This window comes from Callithrix jacchus, chromosome 3, assembly GCF_049354715.1.
Source record: "Callithrix jacchus isolate 240 chromosome 3, calJac240_pri, whole genome shotgun sequence".
Classification (NCBI taxonomy): domain Eukaryota; kingdom Metazoa; phylum Chordata; class Mammalia; order Primates; family Cebidae; genus Callithrix; species Callithrix jacchus.
Genome location: NC_133504.1, coordinates 155,830,853 through 155,849,428, shown reverse-complemented (window position 1 = coordinate 155,849,428; position 18,576 = coordinate 155,830,853). Strand labels below are relative to the sequence as shown.

At 43.7% G+C, this 18,576-nt stretch overlaps 1 protein-coding gene across 9 annotated transcripts in view; it reads left to right on the top strand.

The window, feature by feature from the left end:
- The window catches only part of TBC1D1 (TBC1 domain family member 1), a 234,596-nt gene that overhangs the window by 70,341 nt on the left and 145,679 nt on the right, over positions 1-18,576 (top strand). For 3 of the 9 annotated variants that reach the window (XM_078367394.1, XM_035293901.3, XM_035293900.3), the window contains exon 1: positions 1,438-1,632. The exons of 4 other annotated variants lie outside the window; for them this stretch is intronic. In XM_078367394.1, coding sequence (XP_078223520.1) covers positions 1,603-1,632 — 30 coding nt within the window. In that variant the 5' untranslated portion in view covers positions 1,438-1,602. Of the gene's footprint in view, positions 1-780; positions 1,008-1,437; positions 1,633-18,576 lie in introns of those variants that run through there. 2 more of the 9 variants (XM_078367396.1, XM_078367395.1) reach the window with 1 other exon arrangement.

Here is an 18,576-nt window from a genome sequence, read left to right as displayed (position 1 = left end):
TATGGTTTTATCCGTTCCTATGCATGAGATAAAACCATAAGGGTGGAAAAAAGAAGAAACCCTATCATCCCCCATGATCCTCTCCTTTTGATATTCATGCCCTTATATTATCTCTTCCCGTTAAGTGTGGACTAGACTTATGTCTTTGCTTTTCACAAACAGGTAATACAGCAGAAGTGTTGGGATGTTGCATCTTAATTTATAAAAACTTTGGATTTGTGCATTCTCTTGGATCACTTGTGCTGGGGGATACAAACTGCCATTTTCTCATCCGCACTATGGAAAGAAACAGCAAGAAACGGAGGTCCTGAGTCCAGCACCCTGCGAGGAACAAAATGCTGGCAACCCCCACGTCGATGAGCGTGGGAGTGGATTCTTCAGTCCCAGGCCAGTCTTGAGATGACTGCAGTCTCAGCTAACAGGTTGGCTGAAATTTTCGAGCGACTTTCAGCCAGAGCTATCCAGCGAAGATGCTCCTGGAGTTCTGACCCACAGAAGTTGTTTGTGGTTTTAAGCTTCTCAGTTTTGGGGTAATTTTGTATACAGAAATAGGTAGCTAATACCCTCACTAAATTCAGATGCTAGATACTTAGGGAACAACATTAAGATGTCCTGTCGGTCTTTCATGAAGATAGTGCACCATTATAAAAGGAAAAGAGAAGCAGCATTCTTGGGCTGGGTTGGCCATTTGGCCTGAGGAGCTCGGTGAGTGGTTCCACCTGACACATACATTACACATCAGCGATTAGACCTTTGGACTTTTTTTCCAACGTGGAACTCAGAAGTGTCTGGGATTGAAACGCAGCTTTACCTCTGTAGCCGTAAACTGACCACCTTGTCTCATCATCTTGCCTTGGGAGAGAAGAAAACTGTGGTGACATCAGTATTTCTCAAGTTGCTAAAGCCTCCGGCTGGCAGGAGCTAAAAGGTTCTTTTCCTCTGCCCCATTTTTGGTCTCAGTCGCCGAGTTTTCTGACTTCAAGAAAACCACCTTTGATTATATAAAGGTATTAGGATAGGGGCTGGGGAACACTGGTTCTTTTGTTACCAGCAATCTAAAGCGCTTAGGAAGAAACGCCCTGGGGGTGGGAGTCACCCCTGGAAACTTGGGCAGGCTTTGTGTTAGCCCCAACTCTGGGGCTTTTGTCGAATCTCGGAGAGGGAGGAATTCTTACATTTCTGAAAGTTGTGCGAAATGGACCCTAAAGATCTGGAAAGGCGCGTCCCTGGCCTCCAGGGTTTCCTGCACAGCCCTAGGCATCGCGGAGGGGGGCGACCCGGCGTCCCAACTTCCCGCCGGCGGCAGAGCGCGGGGGTGGGCGGGGTCGGCCGCACGGCCTCCCCTCCCCTCCCCTCCCCTCTTCCCCCCGCCCACCCCCTCCCTGCGCTCTCCCCTCCCACTTCCCTTCCTCTGCCGGGCCGCTCAGCGGGCGCGACCTCTCGGGGTAGTGACGAGCCGGGTGGAGTCCGCCGCCGCCGCTGGGGAGAGCGATGCCCCGGCCCCGCCGCGCTCCAGGCCCGTCCCCGGCCGCCCGTGGGTCCACGGGCCGGCGGCGGGAGTGAGACCGAGCCGGCGGGCGAGGAGCCGCCGCCCGGCCCGCGATGTCACCATTGTTCAGCTGGGTGGCCAAGGTAGGCGGTGTCTGGGCGACGTCGGGCGGGCGCCCGTTACCGGAGCGGAGCGGCGGGAGCGGGGCTGGAACGTTTGTAACCTTCGGGCCCGGGCTGGGCCGGGCAGTGGGGGGCCAGGCGGCGGGCGCGGCCAGGTCGTTCGCCGCGCGTTTCTCATTCGTTAGTTCCCCTAATCCCTGTAGGGAGGACGGCCGAGGTAGCGGCGCCCATTTCACAGGTGGGGAGACTGAGGCTGGACTCGGAGACACCTGCCGGAGCCCGAGCCCCGCGGGCGGCTCCTCCGGCCCCTGTCGCCTCCCGCGCCGCGGAGCCGCAGCTCGTGTCTGTCTCCCTTGCGTGTCACCCTCGCGGATGCAGGCTCGCGGCGGACCTGGCGCCCAGGATGCCCAAAGGGTGAATGAAGTTGGTGCCCGCAAGGGGCGTCTGTCTTTAGTTTTTAACCCTCTGGTTTCAAAGGGCATGTTCTGAGGTCTGAGTTTTAAATAGAAGTTTTTAACTTTCCATTCCCACAAAGTTTTATTTTCAGAACTTCAGCGCTTTCGAGAGAACTGGGTGGTACAAATCCAGGCCAGTTGCACTGTTGCTAACAGGAAGGCAATCGGGTAGATTTCCAGAGTTCCCACCAGCTGGAGAACACAGTGATAGCATCAGTCACTCTTTTTCTCCACTTCTGCAGCGCCAGGTGTCTGAGTGTGTTTTGAAGGATGCAGCCCTCGCAGCCTTGGAAGGCTCGCTGGTCTTAGCGCATTTTGTGTCACCCCGTGCACTCACTCCCTCGGTTGGCCCGGCCGCAGGGCTTGCTTCCTGTGTATGTCAGGTTGAGTAATAAGCTCATAACCCGTTAGCTATTCTGAGAGCCTTTACCAATGAATAATCAGGTGGTGGTTATATTTCTAGTTATCATGCAGTGCTTTTACAGCATTATTTAATTACATTTTTATGAATACCTGTTTTGTGAGCAGGTATGGCTTTGCCTATGATTTAAGGGATACAAAATTGGAGACACAGAAACTAGATAATAACACGAGTTTTTAGGTGGGCAAAAGTTTCTAGATCGATTTTATTACTACGTAAATAACATTCCATTAGAATCACTTCCTGAAACATAGCTGGTGGTAAAATGAGATGACTTTCAAAAACGTTTTGAGTCATTATAAAGTGGTTTCGTACCTAAGAAGAATTGGTAATGTCTACACATTCTGGTTTGAACTGATAGCTAATTAGCTTTTGTAAGTATTGGGGAATTTAAAAACCTGTTTTGAAGTTTGAAACGTAATTCAGGGGGTTGTCTGATTACATTTTGCTTCCTCATCCTAGACTGAGGATTTGAGTCTACTTTTATATTGTTATACTTTTGTACTGGGAGGCCAAGGGAGAAAAAAAACAAATTGTGACTCATTATTTTATTGCGGATGTAAATTTTTCAAAACGTAATGCTAGTGCTGTTTTTTAAGTTTTATTTCCTTTTCGATATTTGTAAGATGCTGTTCATTGTGGGAGATGGACTTTTGTTTACTTTGGTACAGAAGAGACAGTGAAAATACCCCCAACAAAGCCTTATTTCAAAAACCATCACAGACCTTTAGGAGGATTGTTAGCCTCTGCGAGTGTCAATACTTTGGAATAGTTTATATGGATGAAATGTAGGCTGGTGGCTTAATTTGGATTCTGAATCTTGTTATTTCAAAGTTACTATTTTTGAGATAGCATCTCACTGTTAACCTAGGTTGGAGTGCAGTGGCACAATCTCAGCCCACTGCAACCTCCACCTCCCAGGTTCAAGCAATTCTTGTGTCTCAGCCTCCCCAGTGGCTGGGATTACAGGTGCGCACCACCACACCTGGCTAAGTTTTATATATTCAGTACTGTTGGGGTTTTGCCATATTGGCCAGGCAGGTTTCAAACTCCTGGTCTCAAGTGATCCACTCACCTTTGCCTCCCAAAGTGCTGGGATTACAGCTGTGAGCCACCAAACCTGGCCTCAAAATTATTTCAGTTACAGGACAACAATAGCAAAAAGCCATTAAATGTTTTTGGAGCAAATTCATATATACCTCTTAGCATAAATTTTTAAAATGTGGTTATATTTCATTTCCTCTAGGTGGTGCAGCCATTACAAATTATATTCTGAAACTGAATGACTTTTATAGATAACATGTTATCCCGTGAAAGATTTCAGAATATGAAATTAGTCCTTGGAAGTTCATTTCTTGGAGTTACAGACTGTAAGAATGGTCTTTTTTTTTTTTTTTTTGAGATGGAGTCTTGCTCTGTCACCCACCCTGGAGTGCAGTGGCACGATCTCAGCTCACTGCAGCCTCCACCTCCTGGGTTCATCAGTTCTCCTGTCTAGTTTCCCAAGTAGCTGGGATTACAGGTGCATGCCACCAGGCCCGGTTAATTGTTTTGTATTTTTAGTAGAGATGGGGTTTCACCATGTTGGCCAGGCTGGCTTCAAACTCCTTACGTCAAGTGATCTGCCCACCTCTGCCTGCCAAAGTGTTGGGATTACAGGCGTGAGCCACTACACTCGGCCTGTAAGAATGATATTCTATGGAACTGATGTGGTTTACAGTGAAGAGGCAAGTCATGAACACACTTTACATTACAAACTAGGTCCCAAAGGCAACGACAAAAGGCAGAGATAATGCACACAAGTGAATAATCCTGAAGTTGTTATGTTTGACTTCAGAATGCCCCTTCAGAAACACACAGCTGCACATGAGCACAGGCCTCACACAGACACCTGCACTTCCAGTTACTCAGCTGACTTTCCTTTTTCATTTTGACCTTTGCAACTGCGGCTGAACACCTGGAAGGGAAGGAGATGGGGTGGTTGTCGCTTGATTCAGGTGGATACCTGAGCATGAATGTGTTTTTCTTGGGTGATACATTAGTATTGTATGAATATTGAGTGTCTAGAGTGGGCAATCTCATGATGTAGGAATAAAGCCAAAATAGGGAAGAGTTTTGTTTTAAAGAGATTATCTGCTTAAGGAAGAAAGAAAAACATAAAGTGTACTTTAAAAAAAACTTCGACAAGATCTGGAACTTTGGGGCAGGTGTGCGTGGCATCAAGAATGTGGCTAGGCTTTATAGCAGTGTGATTTCTTGGTTAGTCTTTCACTGGGGACACTTGACTTTTATTATAGTTTGTAAATAAAACTGGTCAAGGTTTGTGATTTTCATATTAAACTCACAGATGTCCCCAACAACCTGGCAGTTTTGAGTATATCTGTTGTTTCTATGCCTCCATGTATCTGTTAGACAAAACTAACTGTAGCAGAACTGCCAAATAACTTTCAGACTTTATTTGGATTTGCACCTGCTTATAAAGTTTGTAGCTAAGATTATTGCTGGTTTCTCAAGTTAGTGGATTTTAAATATACATATGTCAGTTTATGAGAAAAAATGGAAAATGAGACCTAAATATAGCCAAGTTTGCTGTGTTTCAAATCCAAGTAGTTTAATATGGTTTATGCTGTGTATTATTTAGTTTATTAGTAAAGCATTTAACTGTGTATGTCATGTATTAATAAGGCATTTAACTGTGTATTTTCCAGTCCTCATTCAACAGGTGTTTACTAGGTACTTTCAGGATATATGGAATGTTTATGCCCTGGAGGAGTTAATTCACTCTGCAGAATAGATTATCCTTGAAAAAGTGTGCACCTTGAAGATTCGTAAATTAAATATTTAAAGATGCAGTAAAAAAGGAATTTTTTTTTGACACTGAGTCTCACTCTTGCCCAGGTTGGTGTGCAGTGGCACAATTTCGTCTCACTGCAACTTCTGCCTCCTAGATTCAAGTGATCCTCCCACCTCAGCCTCCCTAGTAGTTGGAACTACAGGCATGTGCCACCATGCCCAGCTAATTTTTAGTATTTTTAGTAGAGATGGGGTTTCGCCATATTGGCCAGGCTGGTCTTGAACTCCTGACCTCAAGTGATCTGCCTGCCTTGGCCTCCCAAAGTGCTGGGATTACAGATGTGAGCCACTGTTCCCAGCCCACGGAATCCTTTTGTAAAGCAAGTAACCGCTTGCTAATTAACATTTTATGTAAAACGAGGTTTTCCATATTTGGGCATTACTTAAAACATTGGTTTATAGCCACCATTCATTCAACAAGTCATTTAACAAATGTGTTCAATGCAAATATTTATGGAGAACCTACCATTCGTCAGGTACTATTTGAGGAGCTGGGGATTTAGCAACTGACAGGCAGACCACATCCCTGTTTTTATGGAATTCTAGATGGAAGATATAGCAAAGCAGCAAGCAAACAGATAAACAAGATAAATTTCAGATGGTGGTCAGTGCTAGGAAGACAAGTAAGAGTGGCTCCGGGTTGGGGCGGTGCAGGGTGTCATTCCCTCTGAGTGGTGAGAGGGCACTAGACATGCTCCAGGCTGACCGCAGGGAGAAGGAAGGTGTGGCTGGAATACCTCCAGCTGGGTGCATAGCACTAGCTCAGGGTGGGGAGGGGTAAGATGGGCCAGGCTCTTTATGACTCCGTAGGCTCAGGATGGGGTTTGGATTTGCTTTTATGTGTAGTTAGAGGCCATTAGAGGGTGTGGGAGTGAGGAGTGATGTCAGCTGTTGTATATTTTGGATGGAAGCAGAGGGACCACTTAGGAGGCTGTTGTGGTTCGGGCAGAAGGTGATAGTGGTAGCTTGGACCTCAGTAATAAGAAAGGAACACCAGTGGATAGTCATTGTCCTTTATCTTTTGAAATGATGTGCCCCGGTTTTGCTATATTGTTTGAGTTTGATGCAGATAACCGAGTAACTAATTGCTGTTTATATGTTGAGCACAAGTACAACTTGTCCTTCCATCATCTGTTCTAAGCGCAGCTTTCATGCAAGGTTCTGTCCTGACTCTGGGCTTATTTATTTACCTTTGAGGTTTCCTGCAGACTGAACCGCCCACCTTGGGTGCTTCTAGGCAGTCGGAGTTGCCCTTCTATTTATCAGCACACAGCACAGCAGCCTTCCTACGTAAGGTGTGAATCTGACTACAGCAAATATTTAGGCAACAATTCTCTTGTGTTGCTTGAAGTCAGTGCTAGGTTATGTTGGTTTCTCCTCGAAGTTTGTCCTTGGTTAATGCAATGTATTGTTTAAATTATTTTTCTTCTGTAGGCTCATTCCATTTAATTAGCAGATGCTTGAGTTTAATTAGGAGGGGAAAACTCCTTATTGTCATAGTCAAACCATTCCTTGAATTTGAAAAATTTGCTGCCTCTGCTAAGCAAAGCTGGTATAACCCCAATCAGGATTTCAGCAGAGTTCCTGTGGAGTGCTTTTTATCTGGTAGTGGTGGCAGCTGTGCTTTCAGCTTTGGGAACTCTAGTTGCTCCAAGTGTGCTAGGGACAGGAACTTGGGCATAGGTTGGTTTTACTGAGGGAGAAAGGAGGAAAACAGGGCTAGAAATCCCACCTAATCTGCAAATAGAACACAGCCCAGAGCAATGCCCAATGAGAAAAAAAAAAGCTAATTAAAGTAAGTATAATTTGTTTCCTTAGACAAATTCTTTAATCTTAGCCTACATGTGTTTGTCTCATTCTTCAGTTTCTATCAAAACCCTCCTCATCCTTCATTCCTTTCCTGAAGCACCTCTGATTAATCATTCATTCACTGGATGAATGTACTAAGCAGGGTGGAGAATAACGGGAAGGGCAGGGTGTGCCATACTAAGGCCTGGAGGCCCCTCGGCGGAGCCTCAGTCACAGGAGGTTGTGGGGCTGGAAGGAGTAGCAGAGGTGAGCCTGGACAGGTGATCAGGGACCAGGATGAGCATGGCATCCAGACCCCTTTGGCATTTTATTCTGCAGCAGTGAAGACCCATTAGGAAACAAAGCTGATCTTCCCCAAACTCTTAGAGCTGCATATTTCATTCTGTATGATGCTTTGTGTGCAGTCACCACACTGTGCCCAGCTTCTTCTTTTTTTAATATACTTTATTTTTTAGAGCAGTTGTAGGTTTACAGCAAAATGGAGTGGAAGTTGCAGAGATTTCCCATATAGCCCTGGTCCCTACTCCTGCACAGCATCCTCTGTTATCAATATTTTCCTCACCAGAATGGTGCATTTGTTACAACTGATGACTCTACGCTGACATACAATTATCACACAAAGTCCATCATTTACATTAGGGTTCATTGTTGGTGATATGCATTCTATAGATTTGGACAAATGTATAATGCCGTGTATCCAGCATTATAATATCATACAGGGTAGTTTCATTGCCCTACCACTCTTCTGTGATCTATTTATCCCACCCTTTCCCTGAGCCTTTGGCAACTCACTGATGTTTGTACTATCTATGGTTCTGCCCATAGAGAATGTCATGTAGTTGGAAACATATGGTGTATATGTAGCTTTTCTGATTGGCTTCTTTCACTTAGTGTATGCATTTAAGTTTCCTGTCTTCTTTTCTTGAATGTCTTGATAGTTCATTTTTCAGTGCTGAATAATATTCCATTTCCTGGATGTACCACAGTTTTTCCATTCACCCACAGAAAGGTATCTTGGTTGCTTCCAAGTTTTGGCAATTATGAATAAAGCTACTGTGAACATCTCTGTGCAGGTTTTTGTGTGGATATAAGCTTTCAGTTCCTTTGAGTAGATACTAAGAAGTATGATTGCTAGATTGTAATAGAGTATGTGTGTTTTTGTGCGAAGCAGCCAACTGCTTTTCAAAGTGCCTGTGCCATTTTGTATTGCCATCAACAATGAATGAGAATTTTTGTTGCTCCTCACAGGCATTTGATGTTATAGTATTGTGGAATTTGGTTATTCTAATTGATGTGTAGTGGTAACTCATGGTCTAATTTATGTTTATCTTATGACAGCTGATTTAGTCTTATTCCCTTTCTTTTGATTAACTTTTAAGGAGTAGAAATAATTTTAGGCCAGGCGTGTTGACTCACACCTGTGATCCTAGCACTTTGGGAGACTGAGGCACATAGATCACTTGAGGCCAGGAGTTTGAGACCGGCCTGGCCAACATGGCAAAACCCTGTCTCTAGAAAAATATAAAAATTAGCTGGGAGTAATTGAGTGTACCTGTAATCCCAGCTACTTGGGAGGCTGTGGCATGAGAATTGCTTGAGCCCAGGAGGCAGAGGTTGTAGTGAGCCAGGTTGTGCCACTGTACTCCAGCCTGGCTGACAGAGTGAGACCCTGTCTCAAAAAAAAAAAAAAAGTTAGTGGTTTTGAATTTTATTTTATAATGCACAGTAATATTCAGGAACATCTGTAAAACCTATAGAAAAACCTTTATTTGGTTATATTTATGATATTTATGAATCTATTCCTAGGTATCTGATTTTTCCATTTTCAAATTTCTGTGATTTCTAATTTTGTTATTAGAAGAGTGATGAACAAGTACTCTATGCTGTTTTGTTAAATTTATATGAAAGATATGACAGAAAAATTTCCTTAATTTTTATGCACTTTGGTTATTTTCCTGTAAATTATTTTTGTATCTGTCGTGTTATAATGGGATTAGACTCACAGGCTCTGTTCTTTTTCTCTGGTTGGATGAGGCAAAGTTAACTTTGCTGAGACTGTTTCCTCATCTCAAAAATCAACTTAATATACTTGTTTTGTATTTATCTTTTAAAAAATAGATCCTATTTAAAAATGGAATAATGTCAAAAATATGCTTAGGAAATTATGAAGACTGTCTTCAGATGTAGACCATTTAAAACATGGGTGAATGGGTTGTTTAAGTTAATGGCTTGGGGGTATTGGATACTGAGATGAGTAGGACATGGGCCCAGCCTTTGAGTAACTTGTGGTCTAATGGGGAGAGGGAGACCTGTGGAGAGAATTTAATTTAATGTGATAGATGCACAAAGAATCACTCAGCTGAGATTTTGGAGGAGACTAGAAGATGAGGTCTCAAGGGTAATTGTAGGTTGTTGACGTGGTAGATTATGAAAAGGAATAATTAGGAAATGCTACTGGTACTTTCTAGCACGTTTCAGAATGATCCGAGGTTGCTTTCCAAGTGCTTGCCTTGTTTTTGAGACCATTGATTTTTAACCTTGAGGAAAGCACATCATTTTAGATAAATTACTCAGATTCAGGGAGATTCAGGATGAAGAGGACCCTTTTCTTTCATCCCGGCACTGCCTAGGGCCCACAAATACCTGTCGGTAATTGTGGCTTTGGTTGGTGGTCATTCTTGTAGGACTTAGTAATGCAGTTATGGTGTAACCAGAATGTCATCTTGAATGTAATTCCATTTGTTCTTTTCTAAATGGGGAAACTGACACCCAGAGCAATGAAGTAACTTGATTTGAACAAGATCACACAGCTAGTTTATGGCAGAACTTTCAGAGTTTTTGGAAACCTGTTTTTGATGTACTTTGTTAATATTGCTCTGCTGATATGTTTGCACTTTTGTCTTCAAAATATTTCACTAAAATCAAAACTATGCACATCTATCAAATAATATATTGTATTTCAGAATACTGTATCTATCTGTCTGTCTGTCTATCTATCTATCTATCTATCTATCTATCTATCTATCTATTTATATTTTTGAGACAGAGTCTTGCTCTGTTGCCCAGGCTGGAGTGCAGTGGCTCGATCTCAGCTCACTGCAACCTCTGCCTCCTGGGTTCAAGCAATTCACCTGCCTCAGCTTCCTGAGTAGCTGGGACTATAGGCACACGCCACCATGCCCGGTTAATTTGTGTATTTTTAGTAGAGTTGGGATTTTGCCATTTTGGCCAGGCTGGCCTTGAACGCTTGACCTCAAGTGATCTGCCCACCTTGGCCTCCCAAAGTGCTGGGATTACAGGTGTGAGCCACTGCACCTGGCCCAGAATACTTTATTTAATCACTTGAGTATATTCTTGCAAATTTCAGGTCAGGGTACCTGCAGGGAAATGAGCAAGGAAAGGAAGCATGAGCAGTCGGGTTGGGGTGGGTGGGGATCCTTTGACACATGAAGGGTGTTGTAACTATTTCTGCAGCCTAGGAGGACCAACCAGTTGTGTTAACTGTACAAGAACCACAGCCTGAGTATTTGAAGAGAGTGGAAGTTGCCAGTGTCTAGCGTGTCTGTTTAGCTCCCTAGCACTGGGCTGTAATGACCCACCCATTCACTGAGTGCTCCTATTTCCTCTAAGGCATCCTCTAGGAGATGAGGGGTGTGTGTGTGTAACGGACCTCTTCCCTCTAATATGAGAGATTGACTTTGCTCAGAAAAACATCACCTGCAAAGGGCATTTAATAGAAGGGACAATTACGTTAGCACGAATAACACAAGGGAAGAGATGATTGTGTTTTTGAGAACTTTCTATGTGCCAGTTTATTGCGTTAGGAGTAGTCAAGTCTCATAATTTATTCAATTCTCAAAATAATTGTGGTAGTAGTGATATTAGTTCCTCCTTCCTTTTTTTTTTTTTTTTTTTTTTTCCACCAGGAAAGGAATATGAAGAAACTGAAGCTCAGAAAGGCTAGGTACCTTGTCCTAGCTATTAACATGAAAGCTTGATTTGTTTGGCTCTAAATTAATATTTTTTCTGTTGTACCTGCATTATCTGTAACAAGGGGAATTACAACACATGTTCAGGTTGTAAAACAACGGCAGAAGAGCTTCAAAAAATATCTTGTTCCACTGAGAAACTGAACTTTTTTCTTCTTTCTTAGGTGAGAGATCTAAAACATTTAACTAATCTGCTTTTAAAAAGGGATATACAATATTGAAACTACAAGAAGTGTAACATTTTTAAAATCCCTGAATTTTGTGATGTTCTCCTTTGGGGAGAGAAGGAAACAGGAAATAAGAGAAAATCACATAGAAGATTGAAAGCGAAGATTGGGAGGAGGTTAAGACAATTAAATGATAGATCGGAAGAGGTCAGTGTTGAGTGACCACAAGCCTGAGATTGCATTTTCTCGTTGACTTGAGTTGTGGGTTTTAGAGTGTTTTCACTTATTTTCTGATATTCTTTTCAAAGTACCACAGAACCATGTTTCATAGTTATTCAGCTTCTCTGGAAAGTTTTCTTTAGGAGTCCATTCTGCATAGACTCCCCAGAGAATTATACTGTGGTGGATGTTTTATCAGCCTATGATAGCACACTAGGCGGACAGTTGTAGGCGTGGCAGTTGCAGGCCCCAGTGTGCCGGGCATTAGCTGTTTAGCCTTGGCTAGGTGACATGGGAAAGATGATCAATGCCAGCTGCCTCTTAGGTAGTCTTGTTTGGCATCAGGTGAGCTGATGTAAGTGTATGTAAACCATCAAGCACTCTAGGATGAGCTTGTCTAGGAAGTGCAGGGTGTAGTTACCTCTTTCCAATACATTTTTTGATCTCAGGCAAGATATACTGGTCTGGGCCTCAGTCCTTGATCTATAAAATGAGAGCGTTGTGTTGAATGATTGCTACAGTTGTATTCAATTCAGAATTGGTGTCTCTGTGACTGCAAGTCAAGCCAGGTATCTTCTGTTGTCTATCTCTGATAAGGAGGAAAGGGCCCCTGGAATCACTGGTCTAGGTCAAATCTTTCCACCAGTTACCAGTGGAGGTATGACTTTAAGTAAGTTATTTATGTCTTATTTATTTTACTTTATTTTTAGATAGAGTATTGCTCTGTTGCCCAGGCTGGAGTGCAGTGGCAGGATCTGGCCCACTGCAACCTCTGCCTCTTGGGTGCAAGTGATTCCCCCGCCTCGGCCTCCTGAGTAGCTGGGACTATAGCCACATGCTGCCGTGCCTGGCTAATTTTTGTAATTTTGGTAGAGACAGGGTTTCCCTGTATTGGTCAGGCTGGTCTGGAACTCCTGACCTCAGGTGATCTACCTGCCTCAGCCTCCCCAAGTGCTGGGATTACAGGCATGAGCCACCGTGCCCAGCCAGTTGTTTTTTTCCCTAGACGTTAATGTGTTCATCCATCAAAGGAGGATAATAAAAAGCTATCCTCCAGGCTGTTGACAATTTATCCATGTGACACACTTAGTGCCTAGATTAAGCACTTAGTGCACGTGAACCATCATCATCATTGAGTTTAGGGGTGAAGAAAGACTTGTATAGTTGCTTAGCTCTGTTCCCTCTTTTTAAGAATGAAGAAACGTGAAGCCCTGCTTAGGCGAGGTGTCCTTCTCACAGCCACAGCTGAGATCCAAACAGAGCTCTTTGTATCACCTGGCACTCATTCAAATGGAAACCAAAAGTAAAATCTGAACACCCTAACTGATGGATGGACCACCCCGTCCTCAGTCAAGGGCATTCCAAGGAAACCTGAAAAACTGGTTTAGGTCGTGATGGGAAAGGGGACATGCTTCATTATACCTTCCTCTCAGGAATTCAGACACAACTGACCAGCGTAAAACATTAAAACAGAGATCTTAAGACTACCACAAAAAGATCTCCAATAACAGCCCCACTCTAGTCTAACATCACGTGACAGATGGTAGGCCCTGAAAGAAATGAAGTATTTCACCACAAAATATATTTCTTTGGTATATTTTGAAATGGCCCTGGAAAGCTGCCTCTTGTGGGGAAAATCTACATTTTCTTTTTTTTTTTTTTTTCAGAAAGTGGTTTATTTAGGCAGAGAAAGAGGAAAAGGAGAGAGAAAAAGATGAGAGAGAGAAAGCTTCCACGAAGATTGTGGAAGGGGACCCAAATATGGAATATCAAAAATCTGCATTCTCTAAAGAATCCCCTTCCCTTTACGGATCTTTTCCCGAATTCATGAGAGAATTAACTAAGAATCTGGCACATTTTTTGTTAGGTCTGACAAGAGCTCTGAAGCCTGCTCCCTGGAGGCCTCATCTGCATGATAAAAGCCTTGGTCTTTACCCAGGTTATGACCTTAACCTACACACTTATTTCTATTGATTCTAGATCTTTGGATAGTAACTCTTTCAACTAACTGCCATTCAGCAAATCTTTGAATCCACCTGTGACTTGGACCCCCCCCTCCACCTTCAAGTTGTCTCACCTTTCCTGACCCAACCAATGTCTTATGTCTCCCTGAAATGTGTAAAACCAAGCTATAGCCCAGCCACCTTGGGCACATGTTCTCAGGACCTCCTGGAGTTGTGTCTTGGGTCGTGGTCCCCACATCTGGCTCAGAATAAATCTCTCTAAATGTTTTACGGAGTTTGATTCTTTTCGCCAACACTAATATTTAGATTCTTTCTGTTGTTCTAGCACATTCTGCATAAATTAAACATAAACCTTGGTTCCGAGTACAGAACAAGAGCAAACTGCTTTCTTCAGACCACAGTAACTTAGATCAGTTAAGGAGAAACTGGGGGAGAGAGGATGACATTGGCTTCTGCCACAGCAGCCTGTGCGACCTTGCCCAAGGTCACAACTCTGTGCCTTTAGTTCCCCTTCCCTGAAATAGGTGTATGGAGGGACTCCTTGACAGTGTCTGGTCTTTTTCATCTCTCAAAATGCTGTGAAGAATTTCTTCACGGCTAAGGCTGTTAGACTCTAGAAAAATAGTTTGCCAACCAAAGACATAGAGTCTCCAATTTTGGAATACTTTAAAAATAGGAAGGAAGTTTATTTGTTTAGCAGAGTTTATAATTGTAGGACAGCCCAAGGCAGAGAATTAGCCAAATGGTATTTTGCGGAAGTTCTTTTTACAGGGTGGGCCCAAAGGAAACCAGTCATTAGGTGGAAATAAACTGTCAGATATTTGAAACTTATTTGCTTAGAGACATTTACACAGGTCTATTGTGACAGTCTCCATTGTGTTCGGCTTTTAAAAGAAATAGTTTCCAAGTTTAAAATATTAGAGCAAGCTTGTTCAATCCACGGCTTGTGGCTCCATGTAGCCCAGGATGGCTTTGAATGTAGCCCAACACAGATTCGTGAACTTTCTTAAAACATTATATAATTTTTGTTTTAAAGCTAATCAACTGTCATTAGTGTTAGCGTATTTTACGTGTGGGCTAAGACAGTTCTTCCAGTGTGGCCCAGGGAAGCCAAAAGATTGGATACCCCTGTATTAAAGCTTGTAAAATTTGACTTCAGAAACACAAACCAAAAGCCTGCTTATGAGTAAGGAGTTTGTGGCCCCTTATGTACTGATTATTAACAAATTAATTGTATGATAAGCATGAAATATTGCTAATACATCCAGGGCCAAAATCTTATGGTTCTAGAAAAGGCTGTATTCCTGAATTTCTAGGGGACGGGAAGGGAAGGAATCTCCTTCCATTTCCAGAAATAAGTGAATGTAATAAATACATAGGGATTTCTATAACACTAGTGTTTCAGTGAAAGCAGCCCTTCAAGTCTGTGCCATCCGATTTTAGTGTAACTGAAAGAACATTGTACCAAGAGTTTGATTTTTGTCAATTAGCTGAGATTGTGGTCTCCGGATATTTTTCCCCAAGGAAAGAGCTTGATGTAGTAGACCACCAGACCACACAACTCCATATTTGTTTTGCAATAACTACACTATCTGGGGGAGTAGTGTGTTTCCAGACATTCTTGGTCAAGACATCTGGCTGCTTCAAGCTCAGTGTTGATCACGATCTGTTTCTTCTGCCTCTATTCTGGCAGACACTTGAGACCCAGCTGCTGACTCCAGAGAGGAAGGCAGTGAAGGCAGCCACATGGTCGGCCTGCCGGAAAGCTGGTGGGGAACTGTAAACCTCTGAGTAACTCCTTGGTATACAGAGGTAATAATTTCCCAAATGTAGTAAATTCCCCTTTGCAATCTCACTGTTAATTTTGATCAGTGATAGTTAGAACTGACTGTACACTGTTAGCTTAGATATTGTCCTTCTCAAAAACATCATTTTATTTTTCTGGGTACCAGAGATTTGGCTTGGGTGTGAGTGTTAAGAAAGGTCTGCAGTGTCCTGGAGTACCTCTCCGCTGATTTGGGGGCTCTAACAAATTTCTGTGCTAATCCTGACTTAATAGATGGAGGCAGTAGAGCCCACCTGGCCTGTCACTGTGGGGCAGAGGGTGACTTTACCCCCGCGTGAAGTCCTGCATGAAGACCCCAGGGTGGGCAGCACAGCCCTTGACACTCACCTAGCACCTGCTGCTGCACATGAGCGTGCAGACCTGGGAAGGCTTGTGAGTTTCAGAGAATCCCTGTAAGTCCCTAGAAATGTGTGTGCTGGCTGTTGTCTCTCTCTCTCTCTCTCTCTAAAAAAAATTTGGTGGGCTTAGAGGTTTTCGCCTAATAAGGAAATATCACACCAGACGATTTTATTCCAATTATAAGCAAATCTTAGGGACCTGATGTGACCTAAAAAACCAGTCCTTACTGGGGAGGTCCAGTTCTGTGTAGCCTGGCTCTGTGGCCAGATGCCAACCATTCCAGCCTCCTGTGGCTGCATTTCATGATCCTGAAAGTGAACAGGTTGAGTGAGTGATTCAGAGGTCCCATCCAGGGGTTGACAAAGAATATTGTAGAATATTCCACCACCGAGCAAAGGCACGGAGGTGGAAACCCAAATGGACAGGCTCAGGAGGTGTTTGAAACATGTTTGGTACAAAGGGAACTCTCAGAGAAGCCAGGTGAAATAAGGCAGGAAGAATTGAGTGGAGCCCATTGGTGGAGGACCTGAGGGTTAGCAGGACTGTGTTCTAGTAGAGATTGCAGAGGCACTCTAGGAGATTTGTGAGCAGGAGGCTGATCTCATCAGACCTGTGTTTCCAGAAGATCAGGCTTTGGTGGAGAGTGGGGTGGATATAGGGAAATGCCAGAGGCAGGGCCCCAGAGGGGTGGTCTTGCTGGGGTCTGGCTGAAGCAAGTGCAGGCCTGGACCAGCGCTTGAGGTTTTGGGTCATGGTAAGAGAATATACACCCAGACAGCAGAGGGAAAGAGGGAGCGAGGAGAAAGAAGAGCAGAAGCCACTGTCCAGGTTTTGAGCCTGGTTACCTAGAAGGCATTTTGGAAACAAGTAGAAAGAAGGTCTATTTAAGGAAAAGAGAATGACCTTGATTTTAAGGTCAAGGACTTGAAATCTGGTGATTCTTTTTTTTTTTTTTCACAGATGAAGTCACTCTGTCACCCAGGCTGGCGTACAGTGACATGGTCTCAGCTCACTGCAACCTCTGCCTCCTGGGTTCAAGTAATTCTCCTGGCATCATCCTCCCAAGTAGCCAGAATTACATGCGTGCACCACCACGCTAGTTTTGTATTTTTAGTAGACTGGGTTTCACTATGTTATAGGCAGAGCTAGTCTTGAACTCCTGACCTCAGGTGATCTGCTCACCTCAGCCTCCCAAAGTGCTGGGATTACAGGTGTGAGCTACCGCTCCTGGCTTGGCGATTCTCTAAATAGGTGATTGTAAATGTGAGCCAAGTTTAGAAAAGAATTCAGAGCTGGAAATGTACAGCAGTAGAGAAAGAAATAATCTTTTTTAGTTTTTGGAGAGTAGATGCTATCCAGACACACACACACACACACAGAGAGAGAGAGAGAGAGAGAGAGAGAGAGAGAGAGAGAGAGAGAGAGAGAGAATCAGAACACTATAAAGAATCTTCTTTAAGATGTGTGTGAAATGAAAGATTTTACTAAATACATTCTAAAGGAGAGAATTACATTAGTAAGATTTCATTACTCTGCGTCTCCCCTTAAGGCTGATCTCTATTTTATTTTTCTCCTCTTGTAACTGTAAATCAAGATGAAGCCTTACTTTTGAAAATGTCTTTAAGATTCAGAGACTACAATTCCCACTTGGTAGATGGAGTTTTTGTTCCTGCATTGTGGTGGGTGGATCAAAGTTCAGTTCCAGCGAGTCACTGAAGCCTCTCAGCAAACAGTAGCGCTCCCTTGACATGGGACAAAGAAAGCTTTTTTTTTTTTTTTTTTTTAATTTGGAGACAGAGTCTCACTGTGTTGCCCAACCCAGGCTGGAGTGCAGTGGCACCATCTTGGCTCATTGCAACCTTTGCCTCCTGGGTTCCAGTAATTCTCGTGCCTCAGCCTCCCAAGTAGCTGGGATTACAGGTGCCTGCCACCACACCTGGCTAATTTTTGTAATTTTAGGAGAGAAGAAGTTAAACCATGTTGGCCAGGCTGGTCTCAAACTCCTGACCTCAAGTGATCCACCCACCTTGGCCTCCCAAAGTGCTGGAATTAAGGGCGTGAGCCACCGTCCAGGCCACAACAAAGCTTTGAGCAGCAGCTCTTGGCTGGGGAAGCCAGTCTTTATCTTTGTCAAACTTGACTTTGGTGTTGATTCTCCAGAAATGTCCCTGATTGTAAAATATCTGATCTTGTGAAAATGAAGTCAGCACTCCCCTCTACCCCAAGAAGCTGAGAGGCCTGAAGGGGGAGAAAAAACCGCTTTCAAATCCTGCCTGGAGGGAACCTGCTCTGGAGGCCCTGGAAGGTGGAGGCAGGTTCTCAGTGCCTGTCTTTATTAAATAAAGCCCGAAAGCCCTCAACCGTGGTGCTCGAACCTTTGTAAGGGTTGCCTGACTCCTCAAGAAGTCTCTACTATTTGAATGAGCTCTAGTGGAAAGAAACGTTTTTATAATCGAAGTAGAAATCTTTTTTTTTTTTTGAGATGAGGTCTTGCTCTGTCACCCGGATGAAGTGCAGTGGCCCAGTCTCACTGCAGCCTTAAACTCGTGGGCTCAAGTGATTCTCCTCCCTTAGCCTCCTAAGTAGCTGAGACTACAGGTGTGCACCACTGTGTTGCCCAGGCTGGTCTTGAACTCCTGGGTTCAAGCATCCACCCGCCTCAGCCTCCCAAAGTGCTGAGACTACAGGTGTGAACCACCACACCTGGCTGCTTTCTTTCCCATTTATGAAAAGAGTGGACACCATGCATTCTGTGAATGTTACTCTTATGAAAAGAGTAACACCTCTTGCCAACGACAGATTTGTAAAGGCAGCTGCCCTCTGTCCCCTTTTTTAGTTCCTTCCCCCAGCCTCTCTTCATGCATTTTATCTCCCTTGTTGCTGCTGCTTTTAAGGTGTCCTAA